The sequence below is a fragment of the Coregonus lavaretus genome (genome assembly GCF_964263955.1).
Source record: "Coregonus lavaretus genome assembly, chromosome: 9".
Lineage (NCBI taxonomy): Eukaryota > Metazoa > Chordata > Actinopteri > Salmoniformes > Salmonidae > Coregonus > Coregonus lavaretus.
The window spans coordinates 45,885,250-45,907,865 of record NC_139996.1 but is presented as its reverse complement, the minus strand read 5'-3'; the positions used below and the strand labels follow the sequence as shown (position 1 = coordinate 45,907,865).

The window sequence follows — 22,616 nt, the reverse complement described above, 5'->3', positions numbered from 1 at the left end:
GCCTTAGCATTCTGGGAACCTGGTCTGTAAGTAAGCGTAAACACAAAACGAGTAAAAAACATGGCCCACCTTGCCTGGCGAGGGTTCAATCTCCTTGCCGCCTGGATATACTCCAGATTGTGATGGTCAGTCAAAATGAGAAAAGGGTGTTTAGTCCCCTCAAGCCAATGCCTCCAAACTTTCAGGGCCTTAACCACAGCTAACAGCTCCCGGTCCCCCACATCATGGTTGCGCTCCGCCGGACTGAGCTTCTTAGAAAATAAAGCATGGGGCGGAGCTTTGGTGGCGTACCCGAGCGCTGAGACAGTACAGCTCCTATCCCAGCCTCGGACGCGTCCACCTCAACCTGGAATGCTAAGGAGGGATCCGGATGAGCCAGCACTGGAGCCGAGGTAAACAGGTCCTTCAGATGACCAAAAGCCCTGTCCGCCTCAGCTGACCACTGCAGTCACACCGGTCCCCCCTTCAGCAAGGAGGTAATGGGAGCCGCTACCTGACCAAAGCCCCAGATAAATCTCCGGTAGTAGTTGGCAAAACCCAAAAATCGCTGCACCTCCTTCACCGTGGTTGGAGTCGGCCAATTATGCACGGCCGAAATGCGGTCAATCTCCATCTCCACCCCTGACGCGGACAGGCGGTGCCCTAGGAAGGAGATGGACTCTTGGAAGAACAGACATTTCTCTGCCTTTACATACAGGTCATGCTCCAACAGTCGACCAAGCACTTTACGCACCAGGGACACATGCTCGGCCCGTGTAGCGGAGTGTATGAGAATGTCATCAATATACACCACTACACCCTGTCTGTGCAGGTCCCTGAAAATCTCATCAACTAAGGATTGGAAGACTGATGGAGCATTCATCAACCCGTATGGCATGACGAGGTACTCATAATGCCTAGAGGTGGTAATGAATGCTGTCTTCCACTCATCTCCCTCCCGGATACGCACCAGGTTGTACGCGATCCTGTGATCCAATTTTGTGAAGAAGCGCGCCCCGTGCAATGACTCCGTCATACCAGCAATGAGCGGTAGTGGATAACTGTACTTGATAGTAATCTGATTGAGACCCTGGTAGTCAATGCACGGGCGTAAACCTCCATCCATCTTCTTCACAAAAAAAGAAACTCGAGGAGACAGTTGAAGTGGATGGCCGAATGTATCCCTGCCCCAGAGATTTGGAGACATATCTTTCCATAGCCGCCGTCTCTTCCTGTGACAGGGGCTATGTGACGTGATTCTTGGGAAGTGCAGCGCCTACCTGGAGATTTATCGCACAATCCCCCTGTCGATGGGGTGGTGATTGAGTCGCCTTCTTTTTACAGAAGGCGAGGGACAGATCGGCATATTCGGGGGGAATGTGCATGGTGGAGACCTGGTTTGGACTTTCCACCGTAGTTGTCCCTATGAAAACACCTACACACCTCCCCGAGCACTGACTTGACCATCCCTTGAGAGCCCTCTGTTGCCATGAAATAGTGGGGTCATGAGGTTAACCAGGGAAGCCCCAACACCACTGGGAAACGCAGGAGAATCAATCAGAGACTAATTTTCTCCTCGTGACCCCCCTGCGTTTTCATCCAGATTGGAGCTGTGACCTCCCTAATTTGGCCTGACCCTAAAGGGCGACTATCTAAGGCGTGTACAGGGAAGGGCACATCTACAGGAACAATAGGAATCCCTAAACTATGGGAAAACTGACGATCAATAAAGTTCCCAGCTGCACCTGAATCTACGAGCGCCTTATGCTGGGAATGAGGGGAAATCTCTGGAAAACAATATCTATACACATATGCGCAACAGGGAGCTCTGGGTGAGTCGGGTGCCCACTCACCTGAGATGGTCCACCAGTGCTCTGCCTACCGCCTCGACTCCTGAAGGACCCTCCCCAGCACCGACCAGCAGTGTGTCCTCTGCGGCCACAGTTGGTGCAGGAGATGGCTCTCCCCTCCGGTGGATGATCGAATACCGCCCGAAAGTGGCGGGGGAAATCCTCATAGCGTACTGACGCTGCGTCTATTCCACCCCACTCGGCGTTGGCCTACTTGAGCGCTCTTCCCGACAGACAGGAGATGAGGGCGCACACGCTCTCGTATCCCGAGGGAGCCGGGTGGATGGTAGCCAGGTAGAGCTCTACCTGGAGCAGAAAACCCTGGCACCCGGCAGCTGTACCATCGTACGCCCTCGGGAGCGAGAGCCAAATCCCACTGGACCCAGGTGACGAAGGGGTGGACAGCAGTGTGGGTGGTTGTGTAGTTGGAGGAGGTGTAGGACCACCACCTCTCTCCCATCGTTCCATAGTGTTCAACACGCGCTCCATTGCGGTACCGAGAGTCTGGATCATGGTCGCCTGCTGTTGGACACGTTCCTCCATTGATCCGGACGGAATTAATGTACCTGCTGACTCCATATTAAGGTACGTGTTTCTGTCAGGCTGTCAGTGTGATGTGGTAGGACGAAGTCAGGCGCAGGACACAGAGCTAATCGAAAACGTACTTTACTCGTAGGTAACGTCAAATAACAAAACCTCCACACAGGGAGGAAACAAACCTGCTCACCAGACGACAACCAAACATGAACAAACACGCACAACATACAGTGGGAGCCAGAGGGTTAAATAGGGCAGTGATCAATGATATTGGGAAACAGGTGTGAACAATCAAGACAAGACAAGTAGAACACAGAAACATAGATCAGTAGCAGCTAGTACTCTGGTGACGACGAACGCCGAAGCCTGCCCGAGCAAGGAGGAGGAACAGCCTCGGCTGAATCCGTGACAGGTGCGGTTTGCTGCAGGTGAGAACGCAATCCAGACCAAACACAGGAAAAGAACCAGAGGTGCACAGTATTATTGGTGGTTTGACTGCAACCATTTTATAAAATGCACGCATTATAATACTTGATATCTCTGAAACATTTTGTGAGTAGCAGCGCATTTATGAGTACATCCTATGCAGGTTAGGGGAGAACGGGCTATATAGAGGATATATTCACTGCACGTTGCAGTTAGACAGGCTATTGCGCTGTTTTCCTCCCGCATGTTGTTTGGAGAGAAAGCTAAAGTAATATGACGATTGGGACACAAAGTGATGCTCCATGATCTCATAGAGGGATTAAACATGAACAGTCTTGCCCAATTAACAAATGACTTGCGTGAAAACGTGGTTTCCATTAGGCATTTTAGTTCATTTGACATTTGGCAACGTGAAACCAACCTGACAAAATGAAAAAAATACAATGTAACAAATAATCGAACTGATTCGAACTATAGCTTAGAACTATGTGTGAAAATGCCCCAACAGACACCTGGACACCCACCTGTGTTCTGAATTCTGTCGCTGTACATTTCAAAAGTGCTGAACAAATAGTTATATTGATTACGTCCGTCCTAGCTCGCTCATTAATGTCTTATCGACATTACTGTCATGTTCGTTGTGTAAGATTGGACCAAGGTGCAGCGTGGTATGCGTACATAGTCGTTTATTATACACTGCTCAAAACAATAAAGGGAACACTTAAACAATACAATGTAACTACAAGTCAATCACACTTCTGTGAAATCAAACTGTCCACTTAGGAAGCAACAGTGATTGACAATACATTTCACATGCTGTTGTGCAAATGGAATAGACAACAGGTGGAAATTATAGGCAATTAGCAAGACACCCCCAATAAAGAAGTGGTTCTGCAGGTGGTGACCACTGACCACTTCTCAGTTCCTATGCTTCCTGGCTGATGTTTTGGTCACTTTTGAATGCTGGCGGTGCTTTCACTCAAGTGGTAGCATGAGACGGAATCCACAACCCACACAAGTGGCTCAGGTAGTGCAGCTCATCCAGGATGGCACATCAATGCGAGCTGTGGTAAGAAGGTTTGCTGTGTCTGTCAGCGTAGTGTCCAGAGCATGGAGGCGCTACCAGGAGACAGGCCAGTACATCAGGAGACGTGGAGGAGGCCGTAGGAGGGCAACAACCCAGCAGCAGGACCGCTACCTCCGCCTTTGTGGAAGGAGGAGCAGGAGGAGCACTGCCAGAGCCCTGCGAAATGACCTCCAGCAGGGCGCAAATGTGCATGTGTCTGCTAAAACAGTCAGAAACAGACTCCATGAGGGTGGTATGAGGGCCCGACGTCCACAGGTGGGGGTTGTGCTTACAGCCCAACACCGTGCGGGACGTTTGGCATTTGCCAGAGGACACCAAGATTGGCAAATTCGCCACTGGTGCCCTGTGCTCTTCACAGATGAAAGCAGGTTCACACTGAGCACATGTGACAGACGTGACAGAGTCTGGAGACGCCGTGGAGAACGTTCTGCTGCCTGCAACATCCTCCAGCATGACCGGTTTGGCGGTGGGTCAGTCATGGTGTGGGGTGGCATTTCTTTGGGGGGCCGCACAGCCCTCCATGTGCTCGCCAGAGGTAGCCTGACTGCCATTAGGTACCGAGATGAGATCCTCAGACCCCTTGTGAGACCATATGCTGGTGCGGTTGGCCCTGGGTTCCTCCTAATGCAAGACAATGCTAGACCTCATGTGGCTGGAGTGTGTCTGCAGTTCCTGCAAGAGGAAGGCATTGATGCTCTGGACTGGCCCGCCCGTTCCCCAGACCTGAATCCAATTGAGCACATCTGGGACATCATGTCTCGCTCCATCCACCATCGCCACGTTGCACCACAGACTGTCCAGGAGTTGGGGGATGCTTTAGTCCAGGTCTGGGAAGAGATCCCTCAGGAGACCATCCGCCACCTCATCAGGAGCATGCCCAGGCGTTATAGGGAGGTCATAGAGGCACGCGGAGGCCACACACACTACTGAGCCTCATTTTGACTTGTTTAAAGGTCATTACATCAAAGTTGGATCAGCCTGTAGTGTGGTTTTCCACTTTAATTTTCAGGGTGTCTCCAAATCCAGACCTCCATGGGTTGATAAATTGTATTTCCATTGATAATTCTTGTGTGATTTTTTTGTCAGCACATTCAACTATGTAAAGAAAAAAGTATTTAATAAGATGATTTCATTCATTCAGATCTAGGATATGTTGTTTGTGTTCCCTTAATTTTTTTGAGCAGTGTATAAACACCGACAAAATAACAAAATCTAACAGAATGTGAAGTTCAAGAGGCTACTCATACAACAAGCCAAACAGTAATAGAAACAAGATCCCACAACTAAGGTAGGCAACATGGCTGCCTAAGTACGATCCCCAATCAGAGACAACGATTGACATCTGCCTCTGATTGGGAACCACACCCGTCCAACCTAGAAATACACAATCTAGAATACATACATATATGTTCACACCCTGACCAAACCAACTAGAGATTTCTATGTCAGGGCGTGACAATTACAGATTGCCTCTTATCCGCTCGTCGTCCCCTTATGCCATAGTTTTTACATCTCAATTGTCAGTAGAAACCACATTTGTTTAAGCAAGTCAGCCATATCAGCTATGTTTTTTTTGAAAGCAGTGATTTTTTTTCTTCATTTAGTCATTTAGCAGACGCTCTTATCCAGAGCGACTTACAGTTAGTGCATACATTATTTTTCATACTGGCCCCCCGTGGGAATCAAAACCACAATCCTGGCGTTGCAAACGCCATGCTCTACCAACTGAGCTACATCCCTGCCGGCCATTCCCTCCTCTACCCTGGACGACGCTGAGCCAATTGTGCACCGCCCCATGGGTCTCCTGGTCGCGGCCGGCTACGACAGAGCCTGGATTCGAGCCAGGATCTCCAGTGGCACAGCTAGCACTGCGATGCAGTGCCTTAGACCACTGCGCCACTCGGGAGACTATATGAATATGGCTGAATGAACTGTTTCGCTGTCAGACAAGGCTCCGCTGATAGCCAGGTGTAGCAATGGTAAGGTGTTGGGACTGCTGTTGGGACTCTGCTGTTGGGACAGCTTTATGTAGGCCCTAACAGTTTGTGGGCACCACTTGTCACCGTTATAGTGCAATTAATGTATTGTTTAGTGTTGTGTAGGGTAGTGGCTTTGCTAGCAATGTTTATATATTTTTTGCCCCACCAATATTTACATGCTAAAATCGCCACTGGCCGGGAGAATGTTTTATCATGAGCCTTCAGGGAGCTGGTAAGTTATTGAGTAAATGATCAGCTTTGTCCTTTAATCCTGCTTTGATGAGTCAGTAAGACCTGCAGCTCAGAGACATGTTCAGGATTGGTGCTGTTGTTTTGCACTGTTTTGGCAAACCTTGCTTATTAAAGTGATCCAGACTTTAATTTCAATTAGTGTATTAGCAGGCGCAAGAGATTAGCCCTATGCTGATCAGAGAATGGTTGAACACACACACACACACACACACAAACACACACACACACACACTACAGTAAACGCAATTGCTACCAGGAATGACCAGTTACATTTACACACACGACTGCAGTCGTGTTTAACACACATGCACAGCACACACTGCATTGCTGATCAATTGAGGCCAATCTGCCCCGCGATCAATACATCTGTCTAACAGACAGTCCATGTTATGATATCATCAGCCTCTACAACTGCACAGACAAAGGCAATACCACCCCTTTGAGCTGAATACAATTGACAGATTTAATAGTGGTGTAAGGTTGACCATTTCTCCTAAATAGCTTGGATTTCACACTCGCAATCTATCATTTCACACAACCTGCAACAGGATGAGCCTCACAGAGGGCCAGGAATATGTATTTCTATCCCTCCTTGCTCTCTTGATGTGTAAATCCTAGAGGCATCCATTTTACCCCCTGACCACCTGCACTGACTCTTCTGCACCTCAGCACACAAACACACACACACACATCACAACTGCCGCTACCAGACTCTTATTTACTATTGCTAATAATACTAAATTTAAACACTTGACCCCAAATCCCCCCTTACCTGATACATGTGTATTGTACTATAAATTGTGCCTTCCTGTATTATACGTATGCTAAAATGTTTATTCTATTCTACTGAGCCATTTACTTTATGTTTGTATTCATATCTTTTATTATTTCTTACTGTTTTTGCGTTGTCGAGAAGGAACCTGCAAGTAAGCATTTTTTGGGATGCTGTATACATTTTACATTTTAGTCATTTAGCAGACACTCTTATCCAGAGCAACTTACAGTTAGTGAATACATTTTTTTTTTTATACTGGCCCCCCTTGGGAATCGAACCCACAACCCTGGCGTTGCAAACACCATGCTCTATCAACTGAGCTACATCCCTGCTGGCCATTCCCTCCCCTACCCTGGGCCAACTGTGCGCCACCCATGAGTCTCCCGGTCGCAGCCGGCGGCGACAGAGCCTGGATTCGAACCAGTGGCACAGTTAGCACTGCGATGCAGTGCCTTAGACCACTGCGCCACTCAGGAGTATACCATGTGTATCCTGTACATATGACTAATACAACTTGAAACACTTCACAAGATTCTAAATAATCTTTCGCTCTTCACAAGACTGTAATTAATCACGTGGCGAGGTGATCGTTTACTATGAGGCAGTTTCTGTCCTTTGTGCATGCGTGTTTGTCCAGAGGGCTCTGCAGTGCCCTCTGGACATAAAAGGTCAGACGAGGACCTTCTCACTGTGCCAGTAAATAAAATAAATGGTTATTAATAGTTGATGTTACAGAAGCCTCTCTCCACTCAGAAGAAAGGCAGGCATGTATTGAAGGACCATTGGGTATCTCTGGTCTGATTCACTGGTGCAGAGACTGAAGGATAAGAGGTCACACACAGTTAATTTCACAGTAGTACTTATTGGATCTTCAGAAACATTCAGTATGGCCTCTCCCTTGCTCTTGGCAACTATGAATCTATATTGGCTAGAAACCACAATGCATTTTTATATTCTCCAATTCCACTTTCAACGACAATGGTGGCGTAGAATGTTGTAGTTATGTTAGATGAGGTGGTAGTAGTATAATCAAATAAAATAAAATAAAATAAAATTGAATTGGTCACATGCGCCGAATACAACAGGTGCAGACATTACAGTGAAATGCTTACTTACAGCCCTTAACCAACAGTGCATTAATTTTTTTATTTTTTTAAATTAGGAAACAAACTTGACTGGCTTGCACAGAGCCCTGACCTCAACCTTATCCAACACCTTTGGGATGAATTGGAACGCCGACTTCGAACCAGGCCTAATCGCCCAACATCAGTGCCCGACCTCACTAATGTTCTTGTGGCTGAATGGAAGCAATCTCATGTTCCAACATCGAGTGGAAAGCCTTCCCAGAAGAGTGGAGGCTATTATAGAAGGAAAGAGGGGGCCAACTCCATATTAATGGCAATGATTTTGGAATGAGATGTTCGACAAACAGGTGTCCACATAGAACAGGTGTCCATATACTTTTGGTAATGTAGTGTCGTGACATGACTTACTTTAATGTATGACTGTTATTTACCAAATCACCTAACTATGTTTAATTGTCACTCGATTAAATTAATCATGTAACAATTAAATCGTTAGGAATTTGGGGCACCACGGAAAAAGTTGTTTAACGAGTTACCATCTCCCGAATTAAACTCTTAGAATCAAATCAAATCCATTTTTATTGGTCACATGCGCCGAATACAACAGGTGCAGACATTACAGTGAAATGCTTACTTACAGACGTTAACCAACAGTGCATTTATTTTTAACAAAAAAAGTAAAAATAAAACAACAACAAAAAAAGTGTTGAGAAAAAAAAGAGCAGAAGTAAAATAAAATAACAGTAGGGAGGCTATATATACAGGGGGGTACCGGTGCAGAGTCAATGTGCGGGGGCACCGGCTAGTTGAGGTAGTTGAGGTAATATGTACATGTGGGTAGAGTTAAAGTGACTATGCATAAATAATTAACAGAGTAGCAGCAGCGTAAAAAGGATGGGGTGGGGGGGCAGTGCAAATAGTCCGGGTAGCCATGATTAGCTGTTCAGGAGTCTTATGGCTTGTGGGTAGAAGCTGTTGAGAAGTATTTTGGACATAGAGAAGAATATGTATTTTAATAGGTGTTAGTTATGCATATGTTCTTGTAAACACTGTTAGTAAAGTAGTCCAGGTTCTGTTGCACTTTTTATGTAATAGCTTGCCCACAGAGATATGGGTATGTTTCTACGACAGCAAGTGTTTTCATTGTCCAATAGGGCCATATCTAAAATATATTTAACTTTCACTTGAGCTAAAGTTTGGTAGGTGCTAAAGAGGTTATACCTCCCAGGTTCCCTGTATTTGAGGGCCAGCTTCAATCTTTAGAGATATGGGGGGGTGGTGCCAAAATGAGGCAGAACCAGTTTAGGATTGTTTCCAGTTTACTCTGCTAGTCTCTGGCTCCAGGCCAAAACAAGGGCAAGTCACATGAGCCCACATCCTCCTGTTTGACATTGTGAAATGCCTGGGTGAGGTTGCATAGCGATACCTCAGGAATCTCCAGGACAGCCTGAAGATGTCATTCCACTCGCTGTTTCCTTCTTGTGAAACATGGCACAGGCCGCTTGGGTTTCTCAGAGAAAATATTAGTGTGAAGAGATGCTGCATGTCCTGGATGGCAGTAGTCCTGTTTTTATACCCACTGTTAGACACTGATTCTGGGACAGTTGGTCATGGTTATGTGACCCCCCCCCTCCTTCCCCATCTACCTAGAATGTGTGAGGATATAGCTAGCTTTGGGTATGAAGTGAACCTCACACAGAACACTATTGAAAGTTAAAGGAATTCAACCAATTAAGCATTACATCATGGAATTAGATATCTAACTCAAACGGCCTGTGTAATGGGAGTAGAATACCTCGGTTTACCCTGGCACTCCTTTCCCTAGCCTGGCAACATATCCATTACCTAAATGTTAGCACGTGATAAAGATACAGCACTTCCCTTACGACAGATGTCCAATGAGACTGACACTGAAATATTGACTTTAATATGATAAAAGACGAGAGCGACCTCAACAGTGTGTTGGAGACGCTAACATAAATTGTTGTCTTGTGTTGGCAGCTAGCCAAAACAAGGCACTGTGGGAAAGAAGAAGCCAGAAAGTCAGAGAGATAGAAGCTGGTCCTCAAATATGGGGAATCTGGAGGTACAACAGCTCTCTGTGACCGCCGATAACTTCAGAACAAAGTTGACTACAAATACAAAGTTACCAATGTCTTTGCAATTGATACAAACCAGCGACTGAGATGACTACATTAAAGTACAGTAGGCTTATTTCAATCATATTGAAATACATTTAATGTTCAATCGAGTTCTATTTTGCTACTTGTAGGCTACTGTCTGTAATTTGTCTCAATATATTTCATGATGTGTAATCTAACGTGCGCAATGATTTGCAAAATGTTTCCCCCCCATCATTTTACTTTCACTTGTCTGACAAAATTATGTCTCAACAAGTGAATGTGTTTTTCTGAAGCCATGACTAATGCTCTACCTACCACTAATGCTTTTTCTCTCCTGTTCCTAGACCAGAAGATACCCCACCACAGCTACCCAGAGAAACACCTCCACCTCCCACTGCCAACGGTACAGGAAAGCCAGAAACGGATATTCCAAAATAGATAGCTAAAGATACGCATCATGACAGACACACTACTTCCCACATTTTTGGTATATCTGTCATTGCAGACTTGACACTCCCCAGATTTCAGCTCCATAACGCGCAATCTCTCACACCATAAGTTTTCAGAATGGAAATTAGGCATTGGAGATGAGTTGAAAGAGTGACTCATCTCGTCTGCCTGTATTTTTGGCTCTTTGAATCTCAGGGCTCGGCATCTCTAACTCCCACACAGAGGCGAAGCTATGTGCTTTTCTAAGCCCCTCTGCTCTCTACCCATCAAAAACCAATCTCTCTTTTTCCCGTGTGTGTGTGTGTGCAAAGCCTAGTATAAGTAGCAGGAAGTGTGTGTAAGTGGGACCGCTCCAGTGAAGGCGTGGCGACAGGAGGAAGAGAGATGAATTTCATCCCTCTCCTTCTCTGTAGGGAATGTCACACATTCATAGGTGGATGAATGCAGCTGTGGAACATTGCCTCTTATGGTGGAACATTGCCTTTGTACTCCCCTGTGACCATGCGAAAATCTTGATTTGATCTCACACCAGGTTTCTTCATTTAATTCAGTCAGCCTTGTTTTCAGATAAGGGTTTATTTTTACTGCGAGTGGCTGCTTTAACCCCTCAAATAGATATTGTCCTTCCCCCATAAAAATCTGTAGTAACATGATTGGCGTTCCATTGTTTTAGTTTTAGAGTCCAGATATAGAATAAAAACTGTGAACTCCAAAAGTATTATGATAGTGACATTATTTATTTTTTGACTCTGTACTCCAGTACTTTGGATTTGAAATGATACAATCACTGTGAGTTTAAAGTGCAGACGGTTAGCTTGAGGATATTTTCATCTATATCGGTTGAACCGTTTAAAAATTACAGCACTTTGTGTACATAGTCCCACAATTTTAGGGGACCAAAAGTATTGGGACAAATGAATTTATATGTGTATTAAAGTATTAAAAAGTTAAGTATTTGGTCCCGTATTCATAGCACGCAATCACTACATCAAGCTTGTGACTCTACATATTTGTTGGACGCATTTGCTGTTTGTTTTGGTTGTGTTTCAGATGATTTTGTGACCAATAGAAATTAATGGTAAATTAATTGTATTTTATTGTAAATAAGAATTTAATAACTTTAGAGCTGTAACGATTTGACTCTTTAACTTTGGTTAACGGCAAGTACAAACGCATACTAGTAGGCTAGTAGTCCTCTGTAGCTCAATTGGTAGAGCATGGCGCTTGTAACGCCAGGGTAGTGGGTTCAATCCCCGGGACCACCCATATGTAAAAATTTATGCACACATGACTGTAAGTCGCTTTGGATAAAAGAGTCTGCTAAATGGCATATTATATTAAAGTAGTCATCGCTCCTGCTCGAGTCTACACATTCTGGGTGATGAAATACGTGCAACGTCATCTCACTGGCTTCGTCTCTGTGTCGAGCTCTCAATGGCTATTGCTGATCACCGTTCTCAAAAATTGTCATTACACATCTCACACTACAAGAGCATTGCAGATTTTGTGCCGATAAAATCAAACATGTTTGAAAATATCGGGACGGCTCAATGATGGGATCTGTAGCCCTCAGACTGCGTCTATGACTCACATTAAACAAGCGTCAGTGACGGCCGCACGCCCCGAGTAGGCAATGACAAGGGCTTCGTTTTCAAAAACTTGTCTGGGATAGCTAAATCGGGGCAAAAATCGTGTAGTGTACGGCTGGCTTTAGTCGTCACATCCCACAGTCTGTAGAATATGATATCGTCTTATGTTAAGTGTGTCTGTCCATGAGAGATTAGGTATTTGCAAATTTAAGAATTCAGTCTATGTGGCCTTATGCTTGACCCCAGACATAAACACCTTTAAAGCAGGGATCAGCAACTAGATTCAGCCGTGATTCGATTTTGTCTTGAGCTGATGGTCAGGTGGCCAGAAAATACTGTAATTACAAATAATTTGTAGACTGAAAATTGACCGCAAGAAGCCCAGACAGATACAATATGTGACCGACCGGCTCGATTCGGTCCTACGTAGCAACATTTGAAATTGTGTTTTTTACACTGGATAAAAGTAGAGACTCAGAGCTAGAAAATTATATATCATACACTGCAGTTCAGGAACAATGGAAAAGGAATTCTGCTTAGAAAGTTGATTAACTTGAATGCCCTTGAATGTTTTAGTACACCTACTGTAGAGCTCTTCTTTGTCTACACCCATTCAGCATTGTTCACACCCAGTGGCGGCTCCTGAAAAAATTCTCAGGAGTGGCAATTTTTCTGATGATTTAGGTGACCTACACACATTTAAAAAAAGATATGTCCAGCAACAACATGAAGACAGGGGCAGCATATAAGTCAATACCAGAAGCATTTATTGACTGATCTGGGGAGATGGATTCCAGTTTCTGTGACAGATTATAAATAATCTCTGATGCCTTTGTTATATTAGCTTTTGGTTGAATGTACTGTCGTAGTAAATATATAATGTTATAGCTTGGTCTGACTAAAATCTTGTGCATGACCCATTTTGTGTTGGGCGTTTGTTTTCAATCAATGCTGTTCCTATCCTATAACAATGGACAAAAGAGTCCTATCTTGTCAGCCTTGTCAGCAGGTGGCCAAGGACAACACCCACGCCATAGGTCTCTCAGTTCTTCCAACTCACGAGTTCTTGCTCTGAGGACACACACACACACACACACACACACACACACACACACACACACACACACACACATCATCACTGATAACACACACACAAACACACATCATCACTGTTAAACACACACACACACACACACACACACAAAAATCCCCTCTCTTTAGGCTGAACATTTGAAGACAGAGAACCCGACTCAGAGCCAATGCAACTTTGGAGGGGACCTCGCCCAACTCATCAGGACCAATCAGAAGATCAGAACTACTAGATTCAACCTACATCATTTATTGTATAAAATGTCTGCACACAATGTTTTCGGGGCTCTCTTCAGATAGCTCCCTAAGAGTTTGACGAACGAGTCCGTGCACGCGATTCCAGATATCTTTACCTCTGAATAAACTGCCTTTATTATACCATATCCACCCTGTCCAAAGTCTCTACTTGGTCTCAGTTCTCCAGTAAACTTGTGATTATCAACAGTACACAACGGTAACAAACAATTGGGGGAACTCACGGGGCAGATAGTAAGGTCGCAGTGACACAGAAAGCAGTTCAATGTCGGGGGTACAGAGTCGCTCTCTTACCAGGATCGCGGTCCGCTCTGACCAGGGTGAAGCCGGCCGGCTCCACTTCTCTGTCCGGGACTCTGTCATCCAGCCAAGTCTCCCAGCTGTATTGGATTCCGCTGCCAGCAGCGTTTTCATTATTTAGTCCGTTCGTAGCGGGTATGTACACGATCAACAAGATCAGTCCAAAACCCACCACTGGAAATCCATGGTTGGCAGAATGTTTGTAAACTAAGTCTACAAATTAAAAACATAAAATAACGCCACACTGCAGGTCGCAACAGAGACGCTGCTAGCGGCTATTTTCTTAGTTACGTTCATGGTTACGTCACGTATGACGAAAGCGCGTAAGTGCAAGCCCACAGACACCCATAGAGAATGTATTGAAAGCTTTGAAATTTGAAAAAAATAGATTTTACATGACAGGCTATGAGAGACTTCTGGGCGATTTTCAACCTGCCTGAAATCGCCCAAAAACGGGCGGGGCCATTTGAAGCACGACTTTAGCCTGATTTGACATTTAGTGGCAGTCAGATCAGATTAGAACACTGATAACTACTGTTGCCGTGATATAATTGATTAGAAAAAAAATCCCTTCCTTTTCCCGTTTGGCAGTGCGTCGCCCATATCGCCCTATTGAACAGGCCGTCCCTGTTCACACCCTCTTAAGCCTTAGCCCCACCCATCTCTTTAAGGATTCATATGTGAGGTCATGTGCTAAACAGAGTAAGATAGTGAAGTAAACAACCAAAGATTTCAAGACTAAAAGTAGTGATAGTAGTAGCAAAAATACACTTTATTTAGTCCAAAATATGACCGTAATAACCCCTGGCTAACTTGATATGTCATTTAATCATCTGGTGAAGTGGAGTCTTTTGTTTAGACATGTAGTTAGCTAGCTAGCTAACAATGAACATAATGGTGCTTTCAAGACAACTGGGAACTTGGAAAAAAACGAGGTCAAATCATGACATCAGTGATCTTCAGGTCGGAAAGTTGGGGCTCTAGAAAGAGTCCAGAGTTCCCGAGTTGGAAATATGAGTTGGATGACCATTCAAAAAGATTTTTCACAGACAGAGCTTGTTTTTTTCAGAGTTCTCAGTTGTCTTTAACACGCTGAAGTCGGAAGTCTGAGATTTCCGAGTTCCCAGTTCCGAGTTCCCAGTTGTTTTGAATGCGGCAATAATCCCAACCCATATACTACTAGCAATTCAAACTGATTGTCATAGCTAGCCACCATGCATGAATCTGCAGGTAGCTAAAACTAACCAACTAGGTTCAATGTTAGCTAGCTAGCTAACATTAGGCTATAACTAGCAATGCAAATGTCTATCTGAGATACACATAATACTAAGACAACACAGATCATACACGTAACATTAGCTAGCGAGCGAGCGAGCCTGATCACCGACGACAATGAGACAGTAACCTGGCAGTGTGGTGTCAGGACAACAACCTCAACGTCAGCAAGACAAAGGAGCTGATCGTGGACTACAGGAAACAGATGGCCGAGCACACCCCCATCCACATTGACAGGGCTGTAGCGGAGCGGGTCGAGAGCTTCAAGTTCCTCGGTGTCTACATCACTAACCAATTATCATGGTCCACACACACCAACACAGTCGTAAAGAAGGCATGACAATGCCTCTTCCTGTTCAGGAGACTGAAAATATTTGGCATTGGCCCTCAAAATGTTATACAGCTGCACCATTGAGAGCATCTTGACTGGCTGCATCACCGCTTGGTATGGCAACTGCTTGGCATCCGACCGCAAGGTGCTACAGAGGGAAGTGCGTATGGCCCAGTACATCACTGGGGCCAAGCTTCCTGCTATCCAGGACCTCTATACCAGGCAGTGTCAAAGGAAGGCCCTAAAAATTGTCAAAGTCTCCAGCCACCTGAGTCATGGACTGTTTTCTCTGCTACCACACAGCAAGCGGTACCAATGCACCAAGTCTGGAACCAACAGGACCCTGAACAGATTCTACCCCCAAGCCATAAGACTGCTAAATTGTTAGTCCGGGTAGCTATTGGTTAACTATTTAACTATCTGCATTAACCCTTTTTTTACTCATCACATACGCTGCTGCTACTGTTTTCTTATCTATCCTGTTTCCTAAACACTTTATCCCTACCTGTATTTACATATCTACCTCAATTACCTTGTACCCCTACACATCGACTTGGTACTGGTACCCCCTGTATCACAGGAGGTTGGTGGCACCTTAATTGGTGAGAACAGGCTCGTGGTAATGGCTGGAGCAGAATGGTATCAAATACATCAAACACATGGTTTCCAGGTGTTTGATGCCATTCCATTTGCTCCATTCTGGCCATTATTATGAGCTGTTCTCCCCTCAGCAGCCTCCTGTGCTGTTAACGTTACTCATTGTGTATTTATTCCTAGTGATATTTTTCAATTATTTCCCCATAAGTAAGCATTTCACTGTTAGTCTACACCTGTTGTTTACGAAGCATGTGACAAATACAATTAGATTTGAACCACCAACCACCATCATAGTCTCGGAACTCCCAGAATCTATGTTGGAACATTGTTAACATTGTGGGAGGCAACCCATCTGCCTTGGGAGACTAACCACCACATTACTCGTCCGCTCAGCCACATTCCATACTAAGTGAAGATGGGGTACAGATTTGAATGGTACTCGTGAGGTGTCTTTGTGAGGTGTCTTGGGGAATAAACAGAGTTGTCTATTTTAATTGGGTGTGATGTCAGGCTGCTATTATTTTTAGTGAGGTGTCTCGTAGAGAGCTGTTAGTCAATTTGTTCCAGAGACGTGCTGTAGTGACAATACAGTATGAGGGAAAGGGAGATTAGAGAAACTGCTTAATAAATACAAGGTGTTTGGATACACTGTAGTCCAGATGAAGAAATACAGGTGCTAACGTAGGCCTAACAAAAAGCATACATAGTGTTGTATTCACATAATTTCATACTGCTACAAGCATAAGTCGTGTAACATTGAGTTGAATACTGGTCAAATGTATTTCCATTTCATGCCAAACAACAGGGTTATTTCATACAGTATAAGCAGTGGTCACCAACACTAGTGCTGGAAAGCAACAAGGTGTGCAGGCTTTTGTTCCAAGCCAGATCTAACCGACCTGATTCAACAAAACAAGGTCTAAAAATATCCTATCTGTTCCTCTGCCCCTGCAGACAAGCAGAAGGAGACCATGTACTTGGCTGTACAACAGGCTTGGAGCGTACATCGGGGACTTCCGTTTCCAGCCGGAGGAGAACACAGTGGAGCCAGAGGAGCCGCTAAGCGCTAAGAGGTGAGAACTACCACAATTTCTTACCCATTGAGAACATTTGTAGGGATAGTTTTGTGGAATTACCCTTACCTTGAGTTCTACCTAAAGGCCCATAATGACGGAATCTACAATAATCCATTGTTTACTTCTGCCACAGCCAGGAGCTAGCATAATAGGTATCGTCCAAATTCATGAATGTAAACCAGTGGAGCGATGTTAGCAAAGCGTCACAATGGGCCTTTAGCTAGGGTTGCAAAGCTACCGGTAATTTACCAAAGTCTTTAGTTTTTTTGGTAATTAACAGAAAATGTATGGCAATCTATCGTAACTTTGGTAAGTTATACTTGAATAACTTTTTAAAAAATCTATTCATATAGTATTCATTGTCTTTGAGTTTCTAGCAGATAAACCACAGGAGTTTCTAATCAACAATGGCGTTATTTTCAATTAACTCTGCAACTCTTCCAACTATTGACTTTTCTTCACAACTGCCACCAGTTTGACACCAAAACATTGACAACAAAACATATTGACATAGTAAAATAAATTATGTGTGTAAAAAAATTATATAAGGGATATTTCATGCTGAAACCCTCATTTGATACACACACACACACACTACATGTTAATGTTTTTAAATGTATGTAAATTGTAAAGTATTTTGTCTGTAATGTCTTTTTTGTTATGTGTAGGACCCCAGTAAGACTAGCTGTCACAATTGGCGTCGGCTAATGGGGATCCTAATAAATCGAGTCAAATATTTAACACTAATGGTATTCAATAAGTTGATGGTTTATATTTAGGATAATGTTTTACAGCTTAGTCATTCAATTTTTATTTTTAAATCATCTTATTTAAATCTGCAATATATAACTTTTTGCGCGACCTGACCAAATTCACATAGAAATGTGAGTTATAAATCTTTCATTCTCATTGAAAGCAAATCTAAGAAGCGTTAGATATGTTCTATGTGGCTATTTCTATGCTTCCCATTCTTAAGTTTTGTTTTTGTGTCTTTTACTTTCAGTTTTGTACACCAGCTTCAAACAGCTGAAAATACAATATTTTTGGTTATTGAAAATATATTTTACAGTGGTTTAGATGGTACAATGATTCTCTACACTATGCATTGCTTGTTTTGTCACAAACTGAAATTAGGCGAACTTTTAGAATTTTAGGAAACAGGAAATGTCTAAGCGATTTCTGCATATTGCACCTTTAATTATTTAATATTTTAAATGTGATAAGGCCACACAGATGGCCAGAGATGATTAGACACCTGTGATAATCTGAAATACCCAAAAGGGCCCTAGATGTCTTGTGATAGATTACATAAAATCCTTGAAAGATTTTACATTTACATTTGAGTCATTTAGCAGACGCTCTTATCCAGAGCGAATTACAGTTAGTGAGTGCATACATTATTATTATATATATTTTTTCATACTGGCCAACTGAGCTACATCTCCCGGCCATTCCCTCCCCTACCCTTGACGACGCTGGGCCAATTGTGCGCCGCCCCATGGGTCTCCTGGTCGTGGCCGGCTACGACAGAGCCTGGATACGAAGCAGGATCTCTAGTGGCACAGCTAGCACTGTGATGCAGTGCCTTAGACCACTGCGCCACTCGGGAGACACAAGATACCAACATTCTGGTAGTGTAATGGTAAATGTTGGTAAGGGTAATTCCACCCAAATATGGATTTTGTGTGAATTATTACAGCCAATCCCAGGGCATTCAGCACAGTGGAGGTTGTTACCTTGTTATTGTGGAAGTGGGAGGATTGTCTGACCCCTGGTGGCAGGTTGAGTGCACTGCAGCAGGCTGTTGTCATTCTATGCTAGTTAAAACAGATTTAGGATCAGTTCTTCCAGCTCCAATCCAAACAGTGGCCTTTTATAGTTGCCCTGGATCAGTCCTCTCCTGAATAACACAGAGTGGAGTTATGGGTACTCTGACTCAAACTCTGTCATGAAACTCAATCCAAGTACAATAGACGGAGGGGGGAGAGAAAGAGGGGAGGAGAGGAAGAGAAGAAGAGAACGCTCAGTGTTAACAATGGCAGAATAGTCATGAGTAGTCTGACTCTTAACTGTGTCCTGTAACTTTATCCAAGTACATAAGAGGGTGGAGAGTGAGAGAGCAGAAGAGGGAGGGGAAGAGAAGGAAGGAGCATTCGCTGCACCCTGCTAGTTGAAATGACCTTGATGTTAGTTTTGGAGGCTGAAAGAGAAAGGGAAATGAGATGGGAGGCAGACAAAAAGGCTTTGGCAGTGATTCTTCCAGGCAACACATACTTTCTCATGAAGGATGGCTAAATGCAGTAAAATCATGTGACTCTCCCTCCACCAAAACCTACATAGCACTGTTTGTGCTTTTGCTTGTTCCTTACATAATTTGGTTTATGCTTTTGTCATGCTGAGTTCTAATTTAATAAAACTACCCTTCTCTTGACAGATTGACTGAAAACATGAGAAGACTCAGTAAGTGTTGTAAATGTATGGAACAAGATGTACCGATCACACTCAAAGTCAGCTGTATCTTGATGAATATCATGTTCTGAATCTATGAATATTCCAATGACAGATGTTTGTTATAGTAACTTATGTATACATGATTGATGCATCAGCATTTGTGTCTTGATAGTGCTTTTTTAATGTTTAATACTTTCTACTTGTCTGCAGAGCGAGGTGCCAAACCTGTCACAAACTTCAAGAGGAACCTTTTTGCCTTATCCAGCTGGCAATCAGTGTACACGTCAGCCTTCGCCTTCATTGTGAGTACACACACACACACATTTTACATTACATTTTAGTCATTTAGCAGACGCTCTTATCCAGAGCGACTTACAGGTAGTGAGTGCATACATTATTTTATTTTTTACTGGCCCCCCATGGGAATCGAACCCACAACCCTGTCGTTGCAAATACCATGCTCTACCAACTGAGCTACACACCCCACGAGGCAGTGAGGCCAGAGGTGTCCACCTCTCATGACTATATCATTTGGCCACATTGTGTTTGAGCCTACTCACGCGATGTGGCCTGCTTTGTGTGTCCTCATGAGTCCTCTGAAACAGAGTGACACACACACACACACCACAGTGTACAAAATATTAGGAACACCTTCCTAATATTCAGTTGCACCCCCATTTGCCCTCAGAATAGCCTCAATTCATCAGGGCATGGACTACAAGGTGTCGAAGCATTCCACAGGGATGCTGGCCAATGTTGACTAAAATGCATCCCAAAGTTGTGTCAAGTTGGCTGGATGTCCTTTGGGTGGTGGACCATTCTTGATACACACGGGAAACTGTTGAGTGTGAAAAACCCAGCAGCGTTGCAATTCATGACACAAACCGGTGCGCCTAGCGCCTACTACCATACCCCGTTCAAAGGCATTTAAATCTCTTGTCTTGCCCATTCACCCTCTGAATGGCACACATACACATTTCATTTCTAGATTGTCTCAAGGCTGAAAAATCCTTATTTTTCCTGTCTTCTCCCCTTCATCTACACTGATTTGAAGTGGATTTAACAAGTGACATCAATAAGGGATCATAGCGTTCACCTGGATTCACCTGGCCAGTCTATGTCATGGAAAGAGCAGATGTTCCTAATGTTTAGTACACTCAATGTACACACACACACACACACACACACACACACACACACACACACACACCATGTACTATCACAGTGTATCAAGATTCCTGCAATAAAGATCAATAGCTCTCTATCGCTCCACCTGTATAGCAACATGTATATATGTTTTTAAGATTTGCATGCAAATATCTCTCTATCTGCGTGAATACAGTATACAATATGTATTGCATGGTACCGAGATGTTCCATACTCAGTATGAGTATAGACTAGAGGTGGATAGATGGAAATAATAGATTGTGTATGACCTGTTCTCCCCTCCCCCTTTATATTTTACACAGATCTATATGCATGCAGCGTGGCATGGTTGGGCCATCCCCATGTTTATTTTCCTAGCCATTCTAAGGTTGTCTTTGAATTACCTCATTTCCAGGTAGCTAAGCTCATTACAAGGTGCATTGCCTGTTATAAGTTGTTCCATTTGAACATATACAATTTGCTTGTGAGTTGAGTCAAACTTCTCTCTCCACTTTATTCTCAGAGGTTGGAGGATCCAGTGGAGTATTGTGCCTGGGGTCTCTGAACCTGTGGTAAGACTTGAATGATGTCACCTCTTTTTGGATCTCCCTTTACCTAGGAAAGGTCAAAAAACAACCCCCTTCCACCTTCCACACGCCTCTACCCCTTCAGTGTTTGCAGATTTTAGGGCACTGAGCGTTACCATAATGCTTTTTGCTTTCGGGGGAATAGTTTGGATGTAGCTCTGTTCTTTTCCTAGGAACCACCAAAGGAGGATCTGACTGTTTCAGAGAAGTTCCAGTTAGTTCTTGATGTAGCTCAAAAAGCACAGGTGAGCTGTAACAATTGTTTCACCTTTGATTTAGAAATTGTTAGAGATGCTCGACGACATCTATTCATAGTTATGGAGCTGCGATGTGAGGTGTTTTAAGTTGATGTGCCATTTACACAACAAAAATGTGTGTGTTCTTAACATAATCTTTTTGGAAAGATGGCAGATGTCTTGGAGAAAATAAAGAAGTGAGTGTGTGTTTGTTACCAGCATATTTAAGGTTGTTAACCAACGTGTGTTTTACACTTTGTATATATATGTGTGCGCATATGTATTTCAGCCTGTTCATGTGGGTGCATCCTGAGATCACTCAGAAGCTTTACATTGGTCTATGGGTGGCCTTGATCTGCTCATGTCTCATCCCCTACAAACTCATGGGCTTTATGATTGGTAAGTTTAATATGTAAATTGTACCCTGGACTGATCTAAGATCAGCATAGGGGTCACTCCCTGCTACACCTACCCAGTGAGGGCCCCAAGCATTGAGATGAGAAAAAGACTGAGATATACCAGATGAAAAAGGGACATGGAGAGATCCTCTTGATCCATGGATGTATATCAGAAGACAAAAGAGACATGGAGAGATCCTCTTGAGCTCCTCTCATACCTTTCTGTATGTCTCCTCTTCAGGGCTGAGTGTAAAAGTATGTGCGTGTGTTTGTGTTGTGTCGGTGCGTGTATGTGTGAGGGTTTTGTGTGGGAGTGTCAATGTAGTGTGTGTGAATGAGTGTGTGCGCGTATATATCGTCTAGTGAGTGTGCGTAGGGTTAGTGCAAGATGGAGTCACTGCAGATAGGTTGGGTACCATTAATTGACTATTTAGCAGTGTTATGGCTTGGGGGCAGAAGCTGTCTCTGAGCCTGTTGGTCTGAGAGCCGATGCTCTGGTACCGTTTGCCGGGAAGTAGCAGAGTGAACAGTTTATGGCTTGGGTGGCTGGAGTCTTTGCCAATTTTTCGGGCCTTCCTCTGACACGGCTTGATACAGTATAGAGGTTCCGGATGGCAGGGAGCTTGGCCCCAGTGATGTACTGGGCTGTCCACACCACCCTCTGTAGCGCTTTGCGGTCAAGGGCGGTGAGTTTGCCATACCAAGCGGTGATGCAGCCAGCCAAGAGTCTCTCGATGGTGCCA

At 44.1% G+C, this 22,616-nt stretch overlaps 1 protein-coding gene across 1 annotated transcript in view; it reads left to right on the top strand.

Moving 5' to 3' along the window:
- Positions 1–6,071: 6,071 nt before the first annotated feature.
- Positions 6,072–22,616, top strand: part of LOC311135375 (GRAM domain-containing protein 4-like) — a gene marked incomplete at its 5' end in the record, with an annotated part of 28,627 nt that continues 12,082 nt past the window's right edge. The window contains 11 exons of the mRNA XM_084169314.1: positions 6,072–6,090; positions 10,438–10,496; positions 16,934–17,052; positions 19,490–19,515; positions 19,717–19,808; positions 20,976–21,067; positions 21,176–21,224; positions 21,413–21,484; positions 21,629–21,672; positions 21,765–21,874; positions 22,115–22,128. Coding sequence (XP_084025440.1) covers positions 6,072–6,090; positions 10,438–10,496; positions 16,934–17,052; positions 19,490–19,515; positions 19,717–19,808; positions 20,976–21,067; positions 21,176–21,224; positions 21,413–21,484; positions 21,629–21,672; positions 21,765–21,874; positions 22,115–22,128 — 696 coding nt within the window. The remainder of the gene's footprint in view (positions 6,091–10,437; positions 10,497–16,933; positions 17,053–19,489; positions 19,516–19,716; positions 19,809–20,975; positions 21,068–21,175; positions 21,225–21,412; positions 21,485–21,628; positions 21,673–21,764; positions 21,875–22,114; positions 22,129–22,616) is intronic.